Source organism: Desmodus rotundus, chromosome 11 (assembly GCF_022682495.2).
Source record: "Desmodus rotundus isolate HL8 chromosome 11, HLdesRot8A.1, whole genome shotgun sequence".
Taxonomy (NCBI): Eukaryota; Metazoa; Chordata; class Mammalia; order Chiroptera; family Phyllostomidae; genus Desmodus; species Desmodus rotundus.
In genome coordinates this window covers 19803937-19827926 of record NC_071397.1, presented here as the reverse complement: position 1 = coordinate 19827926, position 23990 = coordinate 19803937, and the positions used below count along the sequence as shown (strand labels likewise).

The following is a 23990-nucleotide window of genomic DNA, read 5'->3' as shown; positions in this document are numbered from 1 at the left end:
TGACCTCCATGCCCCCACCCTCTCTATACACCAGATCTCAACCCTAGCAATTTTTTTTTTGTTTCCCTGGATGAAAAAATTTCTCAAAGGACAATGTTTTGCAGATGTGGAAGAGGTGAAACAAAAAATGGCAGAAATACTAAAAGGCATCAAAAATTGATGAGTTCAAACACTGTTTTGAGCAGTGAAAAAAAGGTCTTGATAGGTGTATTGCATCAAGTGGAGAGGTATTTAAAAATGACTGAAGTATACATTTAAGAATAAATACACATTTTTATAAATAAAGTCTGTTTTAGGGGGTCCCCCTTATATAATTAGTTTGCTAAATTACTGTTGTTCATGTTGGGTCCTTTTAAATTCTTTCGATACCATGTTCCCTATTATAGAATTACAACCTGTATGCTGCATTTCAACTGTATTAAAATAATTACCAGTTGAGCTCCGCTGAAAACAACATCATAGAGCTTTAACCCCATGAATATATACCTATGAAATGGTCATGTTCAAATAAATAACAATTGAGATTTTTTGGTGTTTTAGAGAGTTTTAAAGGTGTCTAATAATCGCATGATTTCACTTTGGTGGCTCAGAGCACGTTCTCCAAGGTCACTCCCTGTGGTCAAGGCTGTGAGAGGTCTAAGATCCCCTCAACCCCCCTTGACCTTTTTTGTGCTGTTTTACTAAAGAATCTGCAGGATACCTCTCCCATTCTTTTCTCTTTTCTCCCCTAATTCCTGGTTTCTGTCACTAGTGGGAGACTCATCACCCTCACAAGTAGCAATGTTTTGTTTATTCTGGGTGTTAAATTCTGTCTCAATGTGCTTGTATTCCATTTACAACGTATTCTTCGGACCCTATCATCTGGTTATGCAACTGTGTGTGTATCAGTCAGCTCCCGATTTTTCTATCTGCTGGAGCAACCTGTGAGACTGACAGGTACCCCTAGCCATGCACGTGTGGCTACACAAGACTATTCTTGATGAATACGTGTATTCAGTTGCAGGCTGCTGAACACATTTTGAGGGATTATAGAGTGGGTCCATGCCATGTGAGTATGCTTGCGAGAGAGGGGGAGGCAGGGAGGTGGTCTGTTCCAGGACCAATCTTCTCATCCTCCTCACTACCAAGATCACTCCTGTTCGAGTGTCCTAAGATTTCTTTCAGAATTTTCAGTCTGAATGAATTTAGTCGATAGGGCTTCAAAAATTTTGTGCGATTTGTCTCTGAAGCAACTCAATTCCATTTTAGCGCATAATTTGTATTACCAACTTATTGACACCTTACTGACTTACCAAGTTATCTGTGACATCGCCCCTAATGTACTTGTACCTTCACTATTTTCTTCGTTATTAAACTGTTGCACAGTCCTTGCAAATTGCCTCCAAATATTTTTAAGTCGAGCTTATTGTCATCGAGCATAAACTCAAGTGAGTTCAACGCTGGACAAATCTACACTGAACTGGAAAGGCTGCAGCTGGGAATGAGCACTCCCCAACACAATACATGCCTCCCTTCCTTTTATTTAACCCCTCTAGTCTTCTCCACGGGATCTGAATCAGGTGAGAAGTCAGTTAGGTGGGTCACGGGCAGATGCAATCAGCCCGGCTTGCTAGCTCGGTGCCGCGTGGAAAATGCGCCACACCTGAACCCAGTTGACTCAGTTCCGTTCTCTCTTCTCCTTGTTCCGGTATTGCGGGCGGCCGCACAGGTACCTCCCGAGGCGCGGGCGCGGCCACGCCGTGCTCTCCGCCTTCTAGGCGCCGCCGCAGTGCGCAGAGCAGAGCTGGTGCGCGGCGCCAGCGCACGGGAGGGGCGCGCTCCCGAGCTGGCGCAGTTTCGCAGGGGGGTGCCCGCCCCGCGTCCCTCTCCTCCCGGTTCCCACCTATCGCCGACTGCAGCCCGGGCCCCGCCATGGGGAATGTGCCATCCGCAGTGAAGCATTGTCTCAGCTACCAGCAGCTTCTCCGGGAGCATCTTTGGATCGCGGATTCAGTGGCTGGGGTGCTCGACCCCTCACAGGTACCAGCTGAAGGCCCAGAGGGTCCCCGCCCTCTTGCACACTGCCACCGGCCTTTGCCCTTATAATGTCACTTCTGCACTTCAAGGCCCTTCCAGCAGCAGTCTGTCCTGTTAGGCGTGACCCCTTAGAAGGTTTCCCATCAACTCTCTGCTGTAAACATGTAGAGCCGCCCTACAGATCGGACCCAGCAAAATCCTTACCTGTGGCCATATGCTGGTCCCTAAAGGAAACGGCTCCTTCTGTTTCTCTGTTGGAAGGAATGAGTTATATAATATCATTTGTAGCTATAGGCAGTCAGCCAAGGATAGTGCCCTTATTTTCAGTTCCCTTCTTGTATTGTGTAACAAAGAGGACAAATTTGCCAGAATGTGAGGCAGAAAAAGGAAAGAAGCCAACATAGAAGGTTAGGAAAACATGGTAGGATGAAATTATCCATCATACCATTAATTATTCCTAATGTAGTTATGCTTCAACACACTTGAATAAGATTGGAAAAAATGGTAAAAAACAGCAATTTCAGACCAAAATTAACCCCGTGTGATTCCTGAAAGCCCATTTTTAGACAAAGGCAACCTAATAGTATGTACATACATGTGATTTAATGCATTATCAACCAGAAGTGGCAGGAAAATTATACATATATAATTATTATATATTTATATATATTGTATATTGTATATTTATTATATATTTACTTTTCCCTTAAAACTTAAAATTTCTCAAATTAATAATTGTTACGTGAATGGTAAACCACGGCAAAAGGGAGAGACGCTGGGGTTTAGCTAGCATTTCTTTTGAATTTTGCTGGATGCAGAAAAAGTTGATTCCTGATTTATCTTGTGAACAAAGTAGTAACTTGTATTATAATATTTTAATAGGTAAGCACAATTTTACTGTTTCTTTAAATCAACTATTCTAATGTTAGTTACCAGTTTTCCTATCATCTTGCATTTTGAGTATTCTCAGTTCAGTACGTTAAATTGCAATCTACAAACAGGAAGTTCCCGTGTGTCATTTGTGGACCCTCATTCTCTTCAAAGATGGCCTTGATTGACTCAAAGCCCTTGCTGACAATGCAAGAGAAGGAGAGATATTCTTTATCTTCTCATCTGTTCACAAGTCTTTGTATTTAATTTTCCTACATTTTAACTTGATTTTTGATAACTTTTCCCTTAACTTTAATATTTATTCTGTTACATAGTCAATTTGGAATTCTCAACTTTTGTTCCCTAAGGCTGAGACTTTATATGACTTGTTGCTGGGTTAACATTAGATTTCTTTGTCCCCTGCCACAGTCTGATTTTGTGGGCTTTGGGGACAATTAATTCAAGCGAGGCTGCTATGTGAGGTTGTCTGCTTTGCCCTGTTTCTGGAAGGTAAGATAATTAAAAATGACTTCGATGACTGACTGCGTAAGGAATGTCAGAAATAGGATTTTGACATTCACTAGCCTAATGAAGGCTTTTTGTTCCTTTTTGAGATAGCAACATCTTCTCTAAAATTGCCTTTTTATACCCCAACTGCTTTTCCTGGGAAATTCCTATTCATTCTTCAAACATAGGTTATATATCACTTCTTTTGACCGATTCTCTTCTACTTCCAGAGTTAATGCTCCATTTATGGGCCTTTATGGCATTTTATACATAATTCCCTTTTAGTCCGAGCCTTATTGAATTGTAATTTTTTATGTCTTGTCCGATTTGAACTCAGAGCAGCATTGACACCTGATGCTTGACTCTGTAACTTATCACATTCCTTGGCTTCTGCTTCACAGCACCCATAGTGTTTTAGCCCTGCCTCTCCAGTTCCTCAGTGTGGAACTGGAATGGCTCAGTGACCTATATCTGGCTAAATGTTCAGGTTCTTTATGACTTCTTATCCACACTCACTGTTTCAGTTACTATTTGTGTATCAGTGTCTTTCAGATTTATGTTCCCATCTCTCTCTTAAGTTCCAGTCCAGATGTTTACCTCCTCACTTGACATCGCCACTTGGATATCTTGAAAGTGATTCTAACCGAACATTTCCAAAATTAAATTCATGTTCTCCTCCTTAGAATGCCAGACCTTCTCTAATATTTTCTATCACAGGGAACACCATCAGAATTCATTCAGTCCTGCAAACCACAAACCGGGAGCTCCTTGTTTCCATTTCCCCACATCCGAAGTGTCTCTAAGTGCTGCTGTTTTAGCTCTTGAATTTCTCTCAAAGACATCTGTTTTTCCAGCTTTACTACTACAGTCAGGTTTAAAATGGTGTTTTCTCTCATGGACTCCTAGACTATTGGAATCCTTCTCCAACCCACTGTATAGCTAAGTAGATGTTTTCTATTTTACACAGACTCATGCTCTTCCCTTTTTTCACAACCTTCTATAAGTTGCCATGGCTTTTAGGAATGAACACCGACACTTTCAGTGTGTTCTCTGAAACTTCAAATGCTCTTTTCATTGCATCTCTCTGCAACATCATCTCAAGCTACACTCTCTTGTTCTCGCCACAGTGGCCTTCTTTGAGTTCCCTAGGAATGTTTCCTTTGGTAACACGGTCCTCACTTGTTTTCCTCTTTGCTGGCAACATTCTTTCCAGCTAATTAACTTCTATTCATCCTTTAGATTTCAACTCAAATGTTCTTTCTCATGAAATCTTTGTCATTCTCAAGGCAAGTAGTCTTGTTATCGTACATTGCACAGTGCACTCATCTTTGTGTATAATATAGATTATATTTGTTTTTGTCATTATTTGTTGTTTAACTTCCTACCAGACTCTAAGCATCATGTGAGTGAGGACAAAATTCACCACAGGATACTCAGCATCTAACAGAATGTCTAGTTAGTTTTTGATAGCCAGTAATACTTGTTAAATGAACAAATGAATGAATGTATACCCTTCTAGCCCATAAGCATCACATGCTTATGAGGACCATGAAATTCTTCTTCGCACTCTTCAGGGTTCAAGACAATGATTGGTGTTTTATAGTACAACATTAAATATTTGTTAAATGAATGCCAAGGTGATAGAATGAACACATGGTCAGTAAAGTTTGGTCTTAGTGATGGATGATAAATATTATTACTGTTTGTATCTTATCTTTTCATCTGATGGAACCTAGTCATGGTTTGATGAGGAGAAGAGCTGAAGATGGATTCTGGAGGCTGTGAAATGACAGCACAGTGCTTAATCAATTGCTAAGTGTAAATCTGCAGAGAAAACCCTGAACAGAACTCCTGTGCTCTGAAATTATTTGGGTGCATTATCGCTCTCCCTCCTCCCCTCTGGTTACTGTCAGTTTGTTCTTTCTTTCAATGCCTCTGGTTATACTTTTCTTGCTTGTTTCTTTAGTTGATTAGGCTCCACGTATAGGTGAGATCATATGGTATTTGTCTTTTACTGCCTGGCTTATTTCACTTAGCATAATGCTCTCCATATCCATCCATGCTGTGGCAAAGGGTAAGGAGCTCCTTTTTTCTGCTGCATAGTATTCTATTGTGTAAATGTATCATAGTTTTTTTATGCACTCGTTTACTGGTGGGCATTTAGGTTGCTTCCAGCACTTGGCTATTGTAAATTGTGCTGCTTTTGAACATTGGGGTGCATAGGTTCTTTTGGATTGGTGTTTCAGGGTTCTTAGGGCATAATCCCAGCAGTGGAATTGCTGGGTCAATAGGCAGTTCCATTTTTAGTTTTCTGAGGAAATTCCACACTGTTTTCCACAGTGGCTGCACCAGTCTGCATTCCCACCAACAGTGCACTAGGGTTCCCTTTTCTCCACAATGACAAGACCAAAGGGGATAGGTTTGAGGGTGGGAGGCGAGGATGGGTGGGGTGGGGAGCCATGGTGGGGTGAAAATGGAGACAACTGTACTCGAACAAGAATAAAACAAAAAACAACAAAAAAGAAAGAACAAAAAAATGAAAGAATTTGGTTGCAGTTAGACGGACTGTATTTTGAAAGAATCGTGTGTTGTGCAGTAAAAGATCGAAAGCCTAGACTCTTTTCTGCGACACATTCTTCCTGTGATTTTGTGCAGGTGATTGCCTGACTAGATCTCAAATTTTCAGTGTATACATTAGAGATAATAATGTATCCATGGTAAATTGTTGGGATAGAATTAAATACTGGGTGTGTGTATGTGTAAATACACAGGTACCCTTTTGAGGTTTAATAATTTATTACCAAATTTAAAAAATGTGTCAGTGTGCATAAAAAGCTTACACTACCACAGCTCCACTAGTTAAATGCTTTGAGTCTCTGGGTTTTTGCTAATGACGTTGGTTTTGCATAAGATTTTCTTAATAGACCAAGAAGTTAAAATTAATCATACTGTGGTTTAAAGTATGTCTAAGGGACTGTTTATTTTTTATTTTTGTCTCATCTCAAATAGGTGTAATGAACCTGGATTAATTAGTATATTTTAAAGTTTTTGCTGATACTTAAGTCTCTGGTAGAGCGATCCCTTTTTGATTTCCCAGTGCCGCTGAAGTGGTAGCACAGTTCCTTCATGTATTAATACCCCATTGCAGTGATAAATTCCTAAGGTTCTCAATTCTAACACCAACAGTATTTCAAATGTATTAGATTTATAAAAGCAAAATTGTAGATTATGAGATTAAATTTATAGTTATTTCACATCATATCCTGATCCTTTAAGTTACATTTGCTGTCGGCAAAAATTGCGATTCAAAGTCAAGTATTTGGTATTAAAGGATCTCTGGAATTTACCTAAATGTATTATATTTCTGCTTAAATGTAATCAGAGGATATGGACTGTATGCTTTTTAGTTTGCAACTACACAGCTCTTAATACATTTACTATATACCTTAAAATGACTGGGGAGGAATTTTTGGGAAGGAACCAACATACCATTCCATTGTTTGTTTTCTGTTTGTCTCAGGTGTTCTGTGCATCTTTTCTCACCCTGCCCTTTTTTTTGTTTCTTTTGAAATTATATACTTTTTATTATTTATTTTCCCTCTGCAGTTTTTTATTATATACTGTTTTTACTGCAATTTTAGTTGCTATGTTAACACACAACCTTGACGTATTAGCATAGTATTTAAATTAGTGCTCTTACAGCTATTAAAATGCAAACATAAATAACTCCATTTTCTGCCTTCTGCTTTGCATATTGTTGTGTATACTACTTCTCTACATGGTGAATTTGTTATATATGTACGTATGTACACAGTCAACATATATTTATATTTATGCACATATTTTTTTCCTTTGCTCTTTACCATTCTTTATTTCCATTCTTTCATCTGAAGTAATTTCCTTCAAATAGAGGTATTTGCTTTATCTTTTCATTAGTAAAAAAATCAGCTGAAACATTTTAATTTTTCTTTGTTTGAAATTACATTTATTTTGATACATATATACATATATGTATGTGAATATAATGTGCATAAATATGAGGTCCAACTAGAAAGTGTCCAGCCATATACTATGAAAAATACAGACATTTATTGAAGAAGATACAAGAAACATTGTACATAAGCCCTGGATGGTGCTTTTGTCCAAAAATAAATAAATAAAATCTTCAAAAAAAAAGAGAGAAACCTTGTACATAGGACAGTGATGCCTCAGTCCTCTTTAAAGTAGGCACTTAGGACCTTACAGAGTTCTCCCAGTCACCATCAGCTGCCTGGTTCTAGTTTCCTGAATCTCATCGATGGTCTGAAATGTCTTCCTTTTCAAAAGTGATTTTAGTTTCAGGAAAAGCCGGAAGTTGCAGGGCGCCATCCGGGCTGTAGAGGAGCTGAGTCACCTGGGTGATTTGATATGTTGCCCGAAATCCCTGTATGAGACGTGATGTGTGAGTGAGCGAGCACATTGTTGTGATAAGCCGCCCATCATCAGTTGCCCCTAGCTGTGGCTTTCTGAATCATCCACATAGTTTCTGTAGAGGAATGTTCAAGCTTAATGCAAAATTTCATGCTGAGTCATTTCTCTACTCTCTCAGTCATTTTGAATGCTACGGCCACATAGTACACATGCTCACTCAAGGGTGTCTGTTGCCCCCACTGACTAGTACAGTGAATTGATTGTTCACGCCTGCGCATTCCAGTCCACTCTCCTTGGCTGCCAGGTTACATCAATGTCACACAAACTGTTCTTGTTATGTTAACAATGGCTGGACTTTTTCTGGACATACCTTCATATAAATGAATATTGACTATGAATATATATTCCCTATAAAGAATTAAAATACATGACAGCAGTAAAAAACACGAAGATTTCTCAGTAAATGCAATGAAAACCAGAGACAGTGAAATCAGCTGTCTTATTTTTGGTTCTTTGATAATAATGTATCATTTATTCTATTTTCATTGTCTTTGATTTCCGACAGTGTGACTATGATGTATCTAGATTTATCTGTCTGTTTGTTTATTTGTTTATTTATTGTATCTACTAATGATTCGTAGCACTTCTTGGATCTATGTCTGAATAATGTTGGCTTTCATATATTTTGGAAAATTTTCAATCATTTATCTTCAAGTATTGCTTCTGTTTTTTTATGACTCTCTCTTTAGGCCATATTTTGAAAAATCTCAGAGCTTTTCCTGGGCCTAATTTATTTCTTACGTCCATTGTTTGATTTTTCATCCTTTCCTTTCTTTCCATGTTCAGTCTGAATATTCTCTTCTCACCTATATTCCATTTCACTAATTCCTTCTTCAGCTTTTTCTAAGTTGCTGTTAAATTAATTTATTGAGTCCTTAATTTTAGTTATAATTTTGAATTAACATATTTCTACATGATTTTTAAAACCACAATGCTTCCTATTATCATAAATACTTAAATATTTATCTGAGTTATTGCAAGTTCCATGTCTGATAACTAACACCCATATTCAGATCTTCTGTCTGTCTATTTCATAAGTCTGCCCTCTTGGAATGCCGACTCAATTTTGAGTTTATTATGACAACCGATATGAACAAATTATAGACAAAATTTAGACAATGACTGATACTGTTCTTCTCCACAAGGGATTATCTACACCACTCTCTCTCCATCCCCCACTATTTTACTCCTTCCTCACTCCCTGCCTCTGACAATTAGCTTTTTTTAGATTTCACATGTAAGTATTATCATACAGATTTTGTCCTTTTGTGTTTGACTTATTTCATTGGCACAATACCCTAAGGTCCATCTGTCTTGTCACAAATGACGGAAAGTTCTTTTTATGGCTGAATAATACTCAATTTTATGTGTGTACATGCCACGCTTATCTGTTGATGGACACTTAGCTTGTTCTCATGTCTTAGCTTGTAAGTAATGCTGCAGTGAGCATGGGTGCAGGTATCTTTTCAAGGTAGTAGTTTCATTTTCTTTGGATAAATATCTAAAAGTGGAATTGTTGGGCCCAAATTGTAGTTCTATTTTTAATTTTTTGATGATCCTCCATTCTGTTTTTCGTAGTGGCTGCACTAATTTATATTCCCACAGTAGACAAATGTTCTCTTTTCTCCACATCCTCACCAATGCGTTATTTCTTAAGTTTTTGATCATAGCTATTCCAATAGGTATGAGGTACAGAAAATAGTTACCTTTTGCTTCTAGCAGGCAGTAATGTATGGATAGCTTACATTAAGCCGGTCAGATGCTTAGCTGGTTTCAGACTGAATCCACTTCATTGCCAAGGGCTTGCCTTATGCTCCTCACCCTTTTATTTTGTAGCTCTTCAGGGGTTCTAACTATAAGGCCTAGGGTATTTAGCAGTGTGTCTGTTCCTTATTGGGACCTGAACTCCAAATATTTCCTCCTTTGCCACTAAAGCTCCTGGAAGCTCTGATGATCTTCCCAGCTGCAGTAGAATGGCAAACATCTCAAGAGGAAAGTTGTGCTGAATGGTGGTATTACCACTTCATGTTTTCCTGCTGCATGGTATACTGGCCACTCACTCACTGCCTTGGCAGCGGTGAGGCTATCAAACAACTGTTTTTCATTAATATATTGTACAGATTTTCTGGTTTTTCTCAATAAGTTGTTTGCTCCAAAAAGCTAGTTGAAAGATTAACAATATAACAGGGAAAATGTAGAAAATACTAATTGTGCAATATAATTTCAATCGTAAAATATATTTACCACATTACAAAAATTTTGAAGTGGTTACAGTGCAATGAAAACTGTTTAGAGTAACTATTTTATTTTTCATTTATTTTTGCATCTTTGTTGAATTATAAAATTGTATAACTTTAAGGTTTACAAATTTGGTACACTTTTTCAAAATGATTAGCACCGTAGCTTTAGTTAAGACTTGCATCACTTCACATAATTACCATTCTTTTTTTGTGACAAGAACATATAAGATGTACTCTCATAGTAACTTTCATGTATCTGATACAATTTTATTGACTATAATCATTATGCTATACATTAGATTCCTACAACTCATTCATCTTATAGCTGGAAGTTTGTGTAGAATAAAATTTAAAGTTCAAAACTAAAAAAAAATGAAAAGATTGGCTGCTCCATAAAAAGTAATATCTTATGAAAAACAAACTATTCCAGTGGACTCCACCATAAACATAAGTTATGAGATATAGAGAAAATGTTTTTAAAATAATGAAAAGTAATATTGTGCCCGACTTCAGTATCTGAGTTTAGAGAAGCAATATGCTATTTATTCCTTCTTCACATGTGACATAGTTTCGTACGTTTGTTGAATGAATGAATCAGTGAATGATTATATTTACTTTATAATATATTACCTCTTTTGGTATTAGTTTACCTCATATCTTTCCATCTTATGGGCCTGAATTGGGTAAATATATTCTTCTTCTTAACCTTTTCTTTTTTAGTCTTATCTTTTACTTCATTTTGTCCTGGTTCATTCATTCATAATCAGTCTCATTCACTCACTAATGAGATTTTTAAGAAGTCTACATGTTTTATTCATTCACTCAAAAAGCATTTCGTGTGTTTGTCGATCTTCTTGTCCACATGCATATGTTTGTATCTGTATGTGCATATGTGTGATGTGCAAACAGTTGATTTCTATATTTGAAAAAAAATGTTCTATTTTTCTGAGTTCTGAATTAGTGTTTTATTTTTCTTTGAGTATTTAGTTCATGTAATTTTAGTCTTTCAAAAAGTGCCTTATGACAATACATATCCATTTCTCTATTATTTTGCTTTAAATGTGTCTCTTACAAGCTACTTATCTGATTGTCTCACTCCTTAGCTGTGAATTTAACTTTAATTATGTGTGATGTGACGATTGATATGTTTATCCTGTTTTCTGCCATATTTATCAGCCTCACCACTTCATGTTCATCTTTGAGGCTGTTTATACATTTTGCTATTCTTATTTTATATTTAAATCAATAGGATTGTTTGGAGCAAAAGATTTATTTCACAGAATGAACTTTGTCACCTTGCGAAAAGTCTGTTTCATGATAATTACCGCAGGGTTTCTCAAATAGTGTGTCACCAGGTCCATTGCCATTCCCAAGACCCTCTTTGTTGATATAACGTATCTGACAGATGAAGTGAAGGTAGAGAATTCCAAAGACTTACAGTGCAGATGAAGCCAAAGCTTTTAGTCACGGGCACAACAGCGTTAGAAAGTCAAAAATGTAGGCACATGTGGTCAGAGGCTTAAGAAGTGAGCAGTCACAAGCAATAATAAGCCTTTTGTATGGCCATGCAAATTAACGGCAGCTGAAATAAAATACAATTCCAGTAAATTTTATTGGAAATCAAGTATTGAAGGGAAGGTTCACCAGGACACTGAATGTTCTGCAGAGTAGTGTCAGAATTTGGGGGGAAGGGAATGATGGTAGACAAAGTTCTAATGGTCTCAGTATATAAGGGATACAAGTCCTCAAAAGGGGGTGAAGGAAGGCGTGTGATGCCAAATCCCATGGATCTCAAAGGATGGGGAATTTTTATACAAGTAAAAAGGAGTGACAGTCTTCAAGATGTAGTGGGATCTAAAGATGCCATCCATGCTAAGGCGTAGGAGACTAAGCAGTCTCTACGTGAGAGGGTTACAAGTCAGGGTGGGCAGAGAGGATGAGAACTAAATCGGCTGAAAAGGTGATGGAGCTTGTTGTTATAGAGCTTCATTTCCAGATGGCAAAGTAAAGAGACTTGAGTCTTAGCATAAGGAAAAAGGCAGAGAACTATGTGGCATTCTGTAGAAGAAGTGAGTGATCGTGGGGAATAATATTTTGGGAAAGGACTGAGGAGAACAGAACAGTGAACTGAGGTGGGTTACCAGGTGAACGATTCTCAACAACTGGGGATGGATGTGGGTCGCAGCATCAGCCAAGTTCTGGGTTTATTGCATGCCAAGATCATAGAGACTCTAGATCTTGGAGTTACCTTGAATTTGAATGGACTTATATGTGCTTTTAAGAAAAAAGCTTTTTGTTAAGGCTGTTCACATGTCGGTGTCCACAGGGAAATGACTGGCTCATGAATGCTGAAACCAGGGGCAGAAACTCGAGGGCTGTGGCTTTGTCTCTGTGCCATTGGAAAGTATACTCTCTAGTGTTTTACAAGGAATGCAGTCTTTATATATCTTACCCACATTTTGTTTTCTAACCGGTTTAAAAACGTTATTTGTATGTGTTCTCTATTCTGTATGTGCTAGGCACTGCCTAACTGTTTATTATGCAATAACTCATTTGATGCTCACAGCAAGCCATTTTTTAGATTTAGTTACTGAGATGCAGAAAGTTCAAATAACTTGTTCACAGTCAGAAAATAGTGAAGAGCAGAGCTGGGAATTGAATTCAGCCAGCTCTAGTTTCGGAGTCGCCACTTTTCTCCACTGTACCAGGGCTTCCTAAACTTTCCTCGTGGTTGGAATCACCCGAGGTGTTTATGAAATGTCCTGGGCATTCTGATTCAGTAGCTTCGAGTCGGAGCCCAACTATCATTGTTTTTACTTCACGCAAGTTTAGAAAACACTGTGCTGGATGATGCTGCCACCCTTCTGTCCTTGAATCTGCTGTCAGAGGAACTGCTGTCATATCAGGTTTCTGCTAAACTGTCTTTCCAGAGCTCCTGGCTCCTGCCCATGAAAGGCTCCTATGAGTTTCAACTTCCCTTCTTTCCTCTTTGAGGTTGGGACTAGAGTTCTGCCTGGAATAGAATTGCATTGGATACAAAAGGAAAAACAACTTGGTTTCCAGTAAATTTCCTGTTCCCTCCAATCTCCAATACTTTCTGTCCTTGGATTTCAGTTGGCTCCCGTATTCCTTGCTTTCGCTTACTCCAGCTGGCTTTCACATCCTTCCCTCCCCCGACCCTGTGTTCTTGTTTTTTTCATTAGCTCTGAACCCCTCCAAGTCTTCTGGCTTTCTTTATGCTTATTCACTCTGTGCTGTAACTTTCCCTGACCCTTTCTTCTCTCCTCCTCTCTTCCTTTCCAAGTTTAGCTTTTATTTTTGTTTCTTTTTATTTTCCCTACTCAAATGAGGGGCTAGACTGTGCAGACCCTTAACTTTATGGGTCACTCTCATATAACAGATAGCATTATAAGAGATAAAGCAAAATTATACATTTGGATATTGTTCAAAAAATCTGACTTGAAAGTGATGGCCAAGCTCGTTTGTAGCCCGAATACTAAAAGCAACATAGAATCCTAGTTTCCTCCTGCAGGTCTCTGTATTGTTAGAGCAGGAGGTGCAAACTGGCTACTATAGGAGTGAGTCAAATTTAACCTAACCTCTGGAAGTAGGTTTTTTGGTTGAGACTACACTGAAGAATGAAGTACCTATGAATGCCTTCCACAGGACTTGCACTCTTTCTTCATGCATGTAGCTGCCTCGGGCACCCAGATTATCTTTCTGAGCCTACGGAGTTTTTATTTTGTTGTTCTCCAGGGACGGCGACTTGGGGCTACTGCAAAGAGACCATCCAGAACATTTTTGCACCTTGGCCTATTTTTAACAGTGTAGCGCCCAGTCGTACTCCCTCAGCAGGCAGGGCGCTGTCTTTAGGCGACCAGAAGTTTGCCATCTTCCCTTTTGGACAGTTTCCCTTTTATGAGCGATGAGAATATATTCCCTAAGTGAACATTCAGGTGTTTTTGAATTTCATCTCTTGGATCTAATCATCTTGATTAGCCACTTAAAAAAAAAACAGAACATGGTATTGATTGGCAGAACTTGTTTCCAAAACATTCATTCTAAAATCAGATTTTATGTAAACAGAATTTTATATGAAGATAATTTAAAACATTCAGGTTCATCAAAGCTTGTATTTTGAAACTTTTTCATGTAATTTATACATGAAAAGCAAGTAATAACAAGAATGGAAAAGTTCTCTAAATAATTTAAAAAACAAAAACAAACAGACAAAAAAACCCAAAAGCTTTTGCTTCTAGGCAATGGTAAAGGGGCCAGAACTATGAGTTCCAAACGCACTTTAGATAGCAGGGGCCGATATTTCCTTCCTTGGTCTAGAGAGCAGAAGAGCTGTGTGCCCCGGCTGTGTTGGTGCTTGCAGGGTGGAGAGAACCATGGTGGGGAGAGAGGGGCCCTGTGTTAGGAGAGAGAGAACCACTGGAGCTTTCTGTCCCTAGGGCACGGTCCGGGACACATTTTCATTCTTCACGGCTCTATTTCTCCGGAAGCTCATTTCTTCATTTCTTATTTGTATCGGTTTGGTTTTTGCAGTCCTTTTTTGCAATTCAATTAAAAAACACAGGCTTAGAAAATTGATCTAGTTCATTGTGCAGAGGGAGTAAGTGATGATGAGAACAGTCTTTGTGTCAGAGGTTCATTTGAGGTCAAGTGGAATTTGGATAGATACAAGCCATTCATTCCTAGTCAGAATACGATGACTAAAGATTTATGGGCAGAATTAATATAGTGAAATCATGGAGAATTTATTTAATTATAGATATATATGTATATGAATCTATATCATATACATTTGTATATATACACACACATACATATCACATATCTAATCTAGTCTTGCTTACAGAAAAAAATAATTTAAAGGCCTCTAATCTTAAAAATTGCCTTTTTTACATTTGATTTGGAGATGGATGCTCACTCTTTGCAGGTAGTGAAACTTTTCTTGTAAGTGTTTTTCTTATGTTCTTCACCTTTCCTCCATCAACCCCAATTCTTGTATACTGTTTAGTGGACCCATTTTATTTTTCTGTGTTAAAGCAGAGTTCCACACCAAATAGATTAAAATATTTCTTTTTTAAAAAGATTTTGTTTCTTTATTTATTTGTTTATTTCCAGAGATAGGGGAAGGGAGGGAGAAAGAGAGGGAGAGAAACATCAATGTGTGGTTGCCTCTTGTGAGCCCCCTACTGGGGACCTGGCCTGCAACCCAGGCATGTGCTCTGACTGGGAATTGAACCGGTAACCCTTTGGTTTGCAGACTGCTGTTCAATCTGCTGAGTCAAACCAGCCAGGGCAGATTAAAATATTTCTTTATCAAATATATAATATTTGTAGTGTTAGACTGAGGTCTTTTCAAGAGGTGAAACCATATTTACCTTTCTGTTATGCAGAAAACAAATACTTAATGCTCTTTAAATATTTGTAGAACTAAATAGTTCATATAGGTTAAATATAGCAAATATACATAATATAAAACTTCATGTGATTTACCCAAATTAACTGATTTCTGATTGGCAAAAATATATATTTAATTTATCTAAGATGTTTTTGTAAACTAGAATTAGTAGTTTAAGCTTCTGTGTATTATTTTTCATATTGAGCTATAATGTATATTTTTAAATCCAGGTGTTCATTTGGAAGTCTGAAAACCTGATTTTTCTTGTTATCATTGTAAAGGTCAGAAAAAGTAGAATCTAGCTTTTTATTCACTTTTTATAAGTGTGTTCTTATTGATTTAATTCACACGGAGTACAATATGCATCCCCTCGTGACTGCATTTTATAGGAGTAGTAGGAACAATGAGGGACGTACCCATCCCCTCAGGGTGAAGCAGCTTCTCCGTTGCAGTGTCTAAACTGTGGGTCCCGGTTTTGAATTCAGTGTTTGGGCTGCGTGTCCCACTGATCGTAAGTGCATCAAATGCAGCCTCCGTGTGTCATTTTCCAAGTGACGCTTCCTTAGATTTGTGCAGTAGGGAAATGCAGATGGCAGGAATCTTCTGCTGCATAAAAATACCTTTAACACAAGTTTCACTCTAGGAAATCCAGCATTTAAAAAGTCTTCTTGATGAGCTTTATGAACAAGCAGCGGGGTCTAGGAAGCTTGGCAAACAAGGGAGGCAGGAAACCCCAAAGAGAACATGTCTGTCAGACGTCTTTCCTTGTGGGGTTTCCTTCCAAATGTTTTTGGATCTTGGAGGAAGTGGAGTGGCTTTCTGCCACCACGTTCATACAGCTGTAACCCACTGGGTGGACAGAGTCTGGCATTCACTGTTTAAATTCTTTCCTCAATCTGTATTTGTTTCACTGTGAAATAGAAGCCGATCATTGGTTAATGTTGAAGTCAAACTATGAATCTTATTTTAGTTAGACACTATTTCTACTTTTAGAGAATTTTGATTTAAGGGCTGAGAATGCTCTGATTTTTTAAAATGTTGTGGCACAGTTCAAACCTTGCATTTTACAGAAGTCTGTGGACCTGGTCAAACATAAAAGCTGAGGGCAATTTGGAGCTCTGTTTGCTTAGGTTTTAGGACTGTACTTAAAAGACATTTTGCAAGACCTGTGGAGAAACAGATGTACTTATTCAGACTTTCACTCCCGAAAGTCTGATATCACTTAGTCCCCATTCCCTCATGACAAGATTTTAATATTTAATTTAATATAATTCTGCTGAATGTATGCTCGAGAAAATATTGAAAGGAAAACTTGAGCTAAAGGAGGTGAAATGTGAACCTTCATAAATACTCATCTCTAGAGAGCTAGATCGCTTAAATCTCTTTGCTCTTTGAAGAATGTGTACAGATGTTGACCTTTTGAGGGGAAAGACAGTGATAACTTGTTAACTAAAATGTCCATCATTCGTCTTAATCAAAAAGTATTATTTAGAGGCACTAGTATTATTTCGGCATACCCGCTCTAGATTTGCAACTGACAAATGCAAGAATATATGTGATACGAAATGCTACATGAATTGTTAATAGAGTATTATTAACTGGAGTTACGGAAATTGTGCAATCATGGTGATGCCACCATTCTTGTCAGATAGCAAATTTATTCCAGTGACTTTGTGAAAGACTTTACATAACTACTGAATTCTTGACCTGCAGCAGTGAAGATCCTATTGTTCTCATTTTTAACACGAGAGGAGGCTCCGAGAGTTAATAAAGCTCTCTCCAGGACACATACCTGGTAGAGGCATTGGACTTGAACCTATTTGGAAATACAGGTTCCAAAGCCTATATTTCTTTCTTTAGCATATCAGTCTCTTTACCTGTAGAAACTTCAATTATAAGAAAATTATTTTGCACTTATTTAATATACCTTTTAACAATTTAACATGTTAGTAAAGTTCTAGATTAATCTATCACTTTACGGAAGCAAACTGCAGTTGGTTACAAACGGCTTAGGATGATACAGCTCAATTTCCTTCATTAGACCATTTTGAGAGCCATCATTTAAAATCTAAGGTGAATGAATGAATCACTCATTTCTTATTTCAGAGGCAGGTTATTCAGACTCTCTAAAATGATTCCATAGTAACGTTACATAACCTTTACCTGTCACTCTATACCGACTAGCAGCCTTTTGTTTTCGAGCTACTTACTGAAAGCCTAATGTCACATAGTGTATTTCTGAGACATAAATCCTGAGATTTAAGTAAGTAGTTCAAACTCGGGGCAAGTAAAGTTGACTGAAAGTCTTAACCAAAGGTCAAATTTATATTGAAGGTTCCTAGATAACTTCTGTTGGAAATGCTAAAAACCCAATCGATTTTTCCAATTGATTGTTTGAAAAATCGATTTACTTTACTTCAGCCTTTTCATCTTTATTCTTTTTTTCTAAGTGGCCCTCTGAAACCGTAGTGTGTGGAGCAAGCCATGGTATACTATAGCGTACTAGAGTACAGTACATGGAATAAAAAAATACAATGACCTAAAGTTACTGCTGAAGTACTTCTGTGAGGTTAATAAAAATCTGTACTAATAAGACACTTGTTTTTGGAAACATAGAAAATGATAATTCTCATTTGTCTCTAAAAGCACAAATGAAAGGAATGGAACTAGTTGTATAGAATGGATCATAGAATAAAAATATAATGGAAGAGAAGGAAAACATAATGATAAGGCAGTTATTCTGACACCCACAACACACCCCTCAGAGAACATCAGGATACTTCTGTTTGAGAATGGAAGAGCTCGGGAACCACAGCCAGTCATGTATGGCTGGACATTTGAGTTGAATTTACACTATTGCAGGTGCAGCTTCATGCAGCTTTGCTGTCCTTTGTTTCTGCTTAGCATTTCTAAAAAACTGTGCTGAAAGTGTGGAATGCTGAGGTGTCCAGGAGTTCGCTCTGGCCTGTGTTAGTAGCCTCTCACTGTTCCTCCCCACCGCAGCCGGCTTTGTTGAGAGGGAGGGACCACTGGCCTTTGATGCTGCGAGGTCCACCCCTGATGAAGCTGCAAGCCCCATTGAATTTGACCCCTCCCTTCCCCTCCTTTTACTAAAAGCAAGATCAAGAAAACACCACTTCTCAAACTGTTGACAAAAATACAATACTCGTTACTAACTTTGTATGAACTCCTACTTACCTAGTTTTGATGAAGCGACACATAATTATTTATTCAAATCATGTGCAGTAACTACCTTCTATCTTCAGATTCATAGTATAGTTTGAGAAATTTTCTATTAACCAGTAGGGACAGTAGAAAGTGAATGCTGAGAACTCTTTCTGAAAGTTTAAAATATGTACTATACACTGAGACATGCTATAAAATGAAATCTCATTAACGTACAAAAAATTAAATTTGTGCCCAATCATATACCATCAAAATCGCAGGAGTTGAAAATCAGACAACCCGAGCATATTCTTACAGCTTTGCTGTTCACATTACTGTTATGGCAAAGCATAGTTATATTTGGTCTGAATGGTGTGTGCTTTGTTTTTTACATTTTGGCTCTAATATTCCTGCCAGCACACATCAGTACTTTCTTAGAACACTGTTTTATTTATTTATTAGTTATAGCCAACTGAAACCTTGAATACTTTCCATAAATTTTAGTTGCTCAGATTTTCATGAGGAAAACCATTTATGGCTCATAAACTTGTTCTTTTAAATACATGTTTGTTTATCAACATGTGTACGCATATATACACACCCTCTGAAAATGGCCACATCCATATTCATACGTGTTTGGGAGCGTATGAATGTCCGTCTTCATGTAGGTAGGCTTATGTTTATGAATATAGGTCAGTACATACTTATTACTTTGGGTAAATGATGTGATATCGAAGCTTCTTTTTTTGTGGTGTTAGAACAACCAGGGGCAGGTAATGAGATGGCCCAAGAGGATTTAGGACCCAGAGGAATTGAGGACATTGTGTATGAGATTGATTCAGTAAGAACCAAGAGGAAGCACTGAAAAGTAGGCATGTGGGAGAAGGCATGGATTAGGATAGTGTCTCCACGACACCTGCTCTGTTTGTCCCCCCTACCAGCCCTGTGGCTGGCTGCTTAGCATGTCCTACTGTGATTTTTGAGTATCCTTGACACTTCAATATATTATCTCAAATAAGCTTTCCAATGATCATTGTAAGTTACTAGATTTGTGATTATGTGATGTTGTGCAGTAGGATCTACTCTCACTATTGCCAGCCGAAAGCTGTGAAGGTTCAGGCATTGATGTCCAACCCCTTACCTCCACAAGGACTGAAAGGAGACCCCAAGAGGGAAGGTGGCCTGGTTGGGGCAGCAGATCCTGAGGCTTCTCCTGACAAATGATCTCCCATTGTCTCAAACTGTTCAGCACTAAATCAGTGACTGTGTGTGCGTGTCTGTCTGTTGTGCTGCTTTCAGCGCCCTCTTGGATATGTGGATGTCCCTGGTGTTGGTATTTCTAAAATACCCCTGGAAATTGCAAAAGGGGTGAAAAAAGGTTTAAATGACTTGTGAAATATGTAAAGAGATTTTATAGAATTGAATTTCTAGTGTTATTTAAAATTCCATCCATTATTTACTGCATGATATGCTGAAAAGACCAATTTGGATGGTCCAAGTGAGGAAATATAAATCACATACATTTCCTATTTGAAAGCACGGAGTTAGAAAGTGCTATCCAAGCCACAGAATTATAATGGATATTAATATAAAAATTGGAATTTTAATGTATATTATTTTTACAATATAATTTATGGACAAGGGGATTTTACTGGTACTGTAGTTGATGGCGATGGAATGTTACTGAAGCATAATCATGTAATTATTTTAAAGTTGGTTTAAGCTAGACCTGTGCTTCTCAAATTGTGGCCCTTGGGTCAGCATTACTGTCGTCCATGAACTGGATAGAAATGCAAATACATGGACCCAACCTGACCTAGTGAATCATAATCTCTGCATATGGTCCCAGCAAACTACTTTATCAAACTCTCCTTTTTCAAGGACATTCATATTCACATTACATTTTAAGAAATACTGATCTGTAGTGTGTGGCTAAAAGGCTATTTTGATCTACACAGGAAACAACTTGGAATGAGGAGCTTGGGGTTTTGTCTCAGTGTCATTTTGTAGAGACCCCATTCCTTATATCTAAAAAAGAAGTTACAGTATCTAAGACTGTAGAACAAAGAAGATCAAGGTTCCAAAAATGACTGTTATGAGATTATACAGTTTAATTATATTCAAAGTTGTTATTAGGAGTTTCAGTGATTAATTTTAATAACTATGGCATACTATTAGTTTAGAATAAGCTGTTGGTTGGGATATTTTAGCTTATTGACTGAATTAAATAATGGTGCTGAAATGAACTTTTATACACAAAATAAAATTAAACTTTATTGAGCAACCTGCTGAATTTTGTTGGAGGGTAGGTTTCCAAATACTTACTTAGTTTGCTTAGCTGGAAGGCATAAAGCCTAATTAGTCATTCCATATAACCTGCTCATTAACTATTCCCAAGGGGAAATTGAAAATCAGCCACTATGGTTTATTTTTAATAGAAATTTAAAAGAAGAACATTGATTTATTGCCTAAAATGGCCGATAAAGGCTGAATCCAACTTTAGCAGAACTGTGCAAGTTTTTTTCTTTGTTTTGATGTTTCAGTCTGCAGATGTTAGCTGTTTTTGTGAGGAAATAATGGTGTTAGCTATGAGCTTTCTTGGAAAGAAAGAGCTTAAAAGCTTTGGAGTGCTGGACTCATAGTCTGCACAGCCAGATGAACATGGATGGAATGTTAGGTGAAGTCCGTGGGGAGTCATTCCGCAGCAGCATCTGGGAGGAAACAATAAGTGACTGGCGGGTGTACTTTTCAGGCAAATGATTAAGAGGCGATTAAGTGAAGGTGTTAGGATGTGAAGGAGGAAAGGAAGTACTGAAGGTGTATATATAATATGGAACGGAGGGATTATGGAAAAGACTGAACAGAATGAACTGTAGATCACAGCTGAACTTGTACAAAGCTGGAATTGGAATTTGGACAGCACAGCTCATAGGTATCACGTGACATAGGACGTGAGATTCACATAATACAGAACATACTGCGACATATTTTATTTTGAACAGTGAAGGAGAGTGATGGTGTCTATTTTTCAGAGCCACTGGAAGTCATTTCTAAGAGTTGGAAAGACATCTTGCTATTACACCTTTATGGTCTTACTCTGGTTATATTGGCCCTACTTTAAAGTCCTACGAAAGCTCTGGGCTCTGGAAATATAAATCCATGCTTTGATCAAGTGAGTAGTTTTACTTCACTGTTTGATACTAACTCATTCATAAAGCATAAAGACAATGTCGCTTTAAATTGCTTTGCATCATCATCTTATCTTCCTGTCCATTTCTTTTGCCTACTAACAGTTCCCCTCTCCCAATTGTGAATGAATGAATGAATGAGTAAATGAAAAAAACTGTTGGTGTTAGATGTTATGGGATGAAAACTAGTTCATTTTTTTCCCCAAAAGCCTCATGTTTACCCTTAAAAACAAAGTCTAGTTTCTTCTGAATACAAATTTTTCCTCTTGATGCCAGATAGTTGATCATCTGGCAAAGTAAGAAATTAGAGGGGAAGATGAGGCAGCATATGGAAGCTAATGCCCTACTCTAGCCCCACTCATCCTTCCCAGCAATTACTTAAAGGTCTTTTCATCTTAATGAATGGAGATTCTGCAAATACAAGGCTGAATCAACTCAAGGCTCAAAATCTAACAATTGGATTTTATTAGCCAATATCTTTAAATACTATAACACACAACTTCCCATTTTTATTATCTAAAATAATCACAGATAATTTCTTGCTCAAGTCCAGTGTGGATGATTTAGTTATTCAGGGACCATGTTCCCATTTAGGGACCCAGACTCTTTGTGACCCTGCCCTCCTATAGGCTCTTTCTGTTTAGCTGGATGATGAGAAAAGAGAACATAGGAAAGACACAGGCACTTCTTACCACTTTGCCCCAGAAATGACATGCTTTTGCTTGACTCCATTGTCCAGGCCCCCCGCGAACTGTCACTTACATGTGAGAGTGGCAGAGATGTGCGCATTTCAGTCTCCACCATGTAGACTTAGCCTTCCTGCCATGTCTCTGGGCAGACTCTTTTTTGGGATTATAAGGAAATGTGAAACTACTTGGGCACATTCAAGGACACACTAACTGGACAAACTAAGCAGAGGGCTGTGTATGTAGTATTTGCTCCACAATATAACTTCGGAACAGAAAGTCCCATTTAATTCCATTTAAATATCTCTCTGGCCTTTTCTCCTTTCCAGCCTTGGTGCATCTCTGCTGTTTAGACTGGCATTCCCTTCGTATGACCACTTCATCAGATGTCTCTGAGAAGTCAAAAACTAAGGAATTCCAGATTCCTAAAATGTGTCTCAGGGTTGGTTCCACTGGTAGGTGAAAGATATGGGAATGCCTACCTGCCCAGAGCTTGTTCTGTGGTTCTCCCGGGTAAAGATAGCACTTAGATTAACCAAGATCGTAGTCCCATACATTAAGGACAAGATTAAGCAAATGTTGATGAGGTTTGGGAAAGAGCAGCAGCTCGGGTATTTCTGAGGATGATGGACCCATTTAGAGATAGAAAGAGTCAAGAAGCAGCTTGAGGGGAGCAGGGTTAAAAATATAGAGACCAGAAAAGGCTCGGGCTCTAGGGTGGTCCACATACTGGGACTGAGGGGTTCTTGGAGGGGTGGCTTTGCTTATTTGGGACTGTTCTTGGTCATCATAATCACATGGTGGAACTGTGGCAATGATATGCAGGGGCAGAGAAAGCTCTGTATTCTTGTAGGGACAGGAGGTATGTATATTGTAATTAAGTATGCATTGATTCAAGTACATTTATATAGGAAATTTAAGTGAGGTGATCATATAATTTATGGTCCAAACGTGAGTGTTCTAAGAGTGAATTGATGCAGTATTAATTACCCTGGGACAACAGGTATAAATCAGGACCACCTCAACCAAAAAGGGATGTGTGGCCACCATACTTTTAAGATGGTGATATTACATTCATCTACCCATAACCCTTCAAAGTGTTTAATGCCCTCACTTAAGAAAATGTCATCCTCATACTCAACCTACCATTTCAATTAATGCTGGTGTTAAATAAAAATGGGCAGAAACACTAATCACTGTAAATTGCCCATTGATTCTCTATGCTTAAGGCTAAATATCTTCAGTCCTTGTTACTTCTCTCACCCTTGCTATAAGCTGCTACTTTAATCACTTTGTAGGCCTTTTCTAAGTTCTTTGTCTCCTTAAATGGAGCCTGAAGCAGGACTGTGTTCTCTAGTTAGGTTCCAACCAAGTCCTGAGTAAGGCAGGACTCGTGCTTTAGAGTGACACCCGCAGGTCAAACTTTTGGCTAAGC

General features: G+C 38.1%; 1 protein-coding gene across 2 annotated transcripts in view; it reads left to right on the top strand.

Moving 5' to 3' along the window:
• Positions 1–1754: 1754 nt before the first annotated feature.
• The window catches only part of HMGCLL1 (3-hydroxy-3-methylglutaryl-CoA lyase like 1), a 173897-nt gene continuing 151661 nt past the window's right edge, over positions 1755–23990 (top strand). The window contains exon 1 of one of the 2 annotated variants that reach the window (XM_024557755.4): positions 1755–2019. In XM_024557755.4, coding sequence (XP_024413523.1) covers positions 1912–2019 — 108 coding nt within the window. In that variant the 5' untranslated portion in view covers positions 1755–1911. Of the gene's footprint in view, positions 2020–22690; positions 23011–23990 lie in introns of those variants that run through there. The other variant, XM_045193089.3, reaches the window with a different exon arrangement.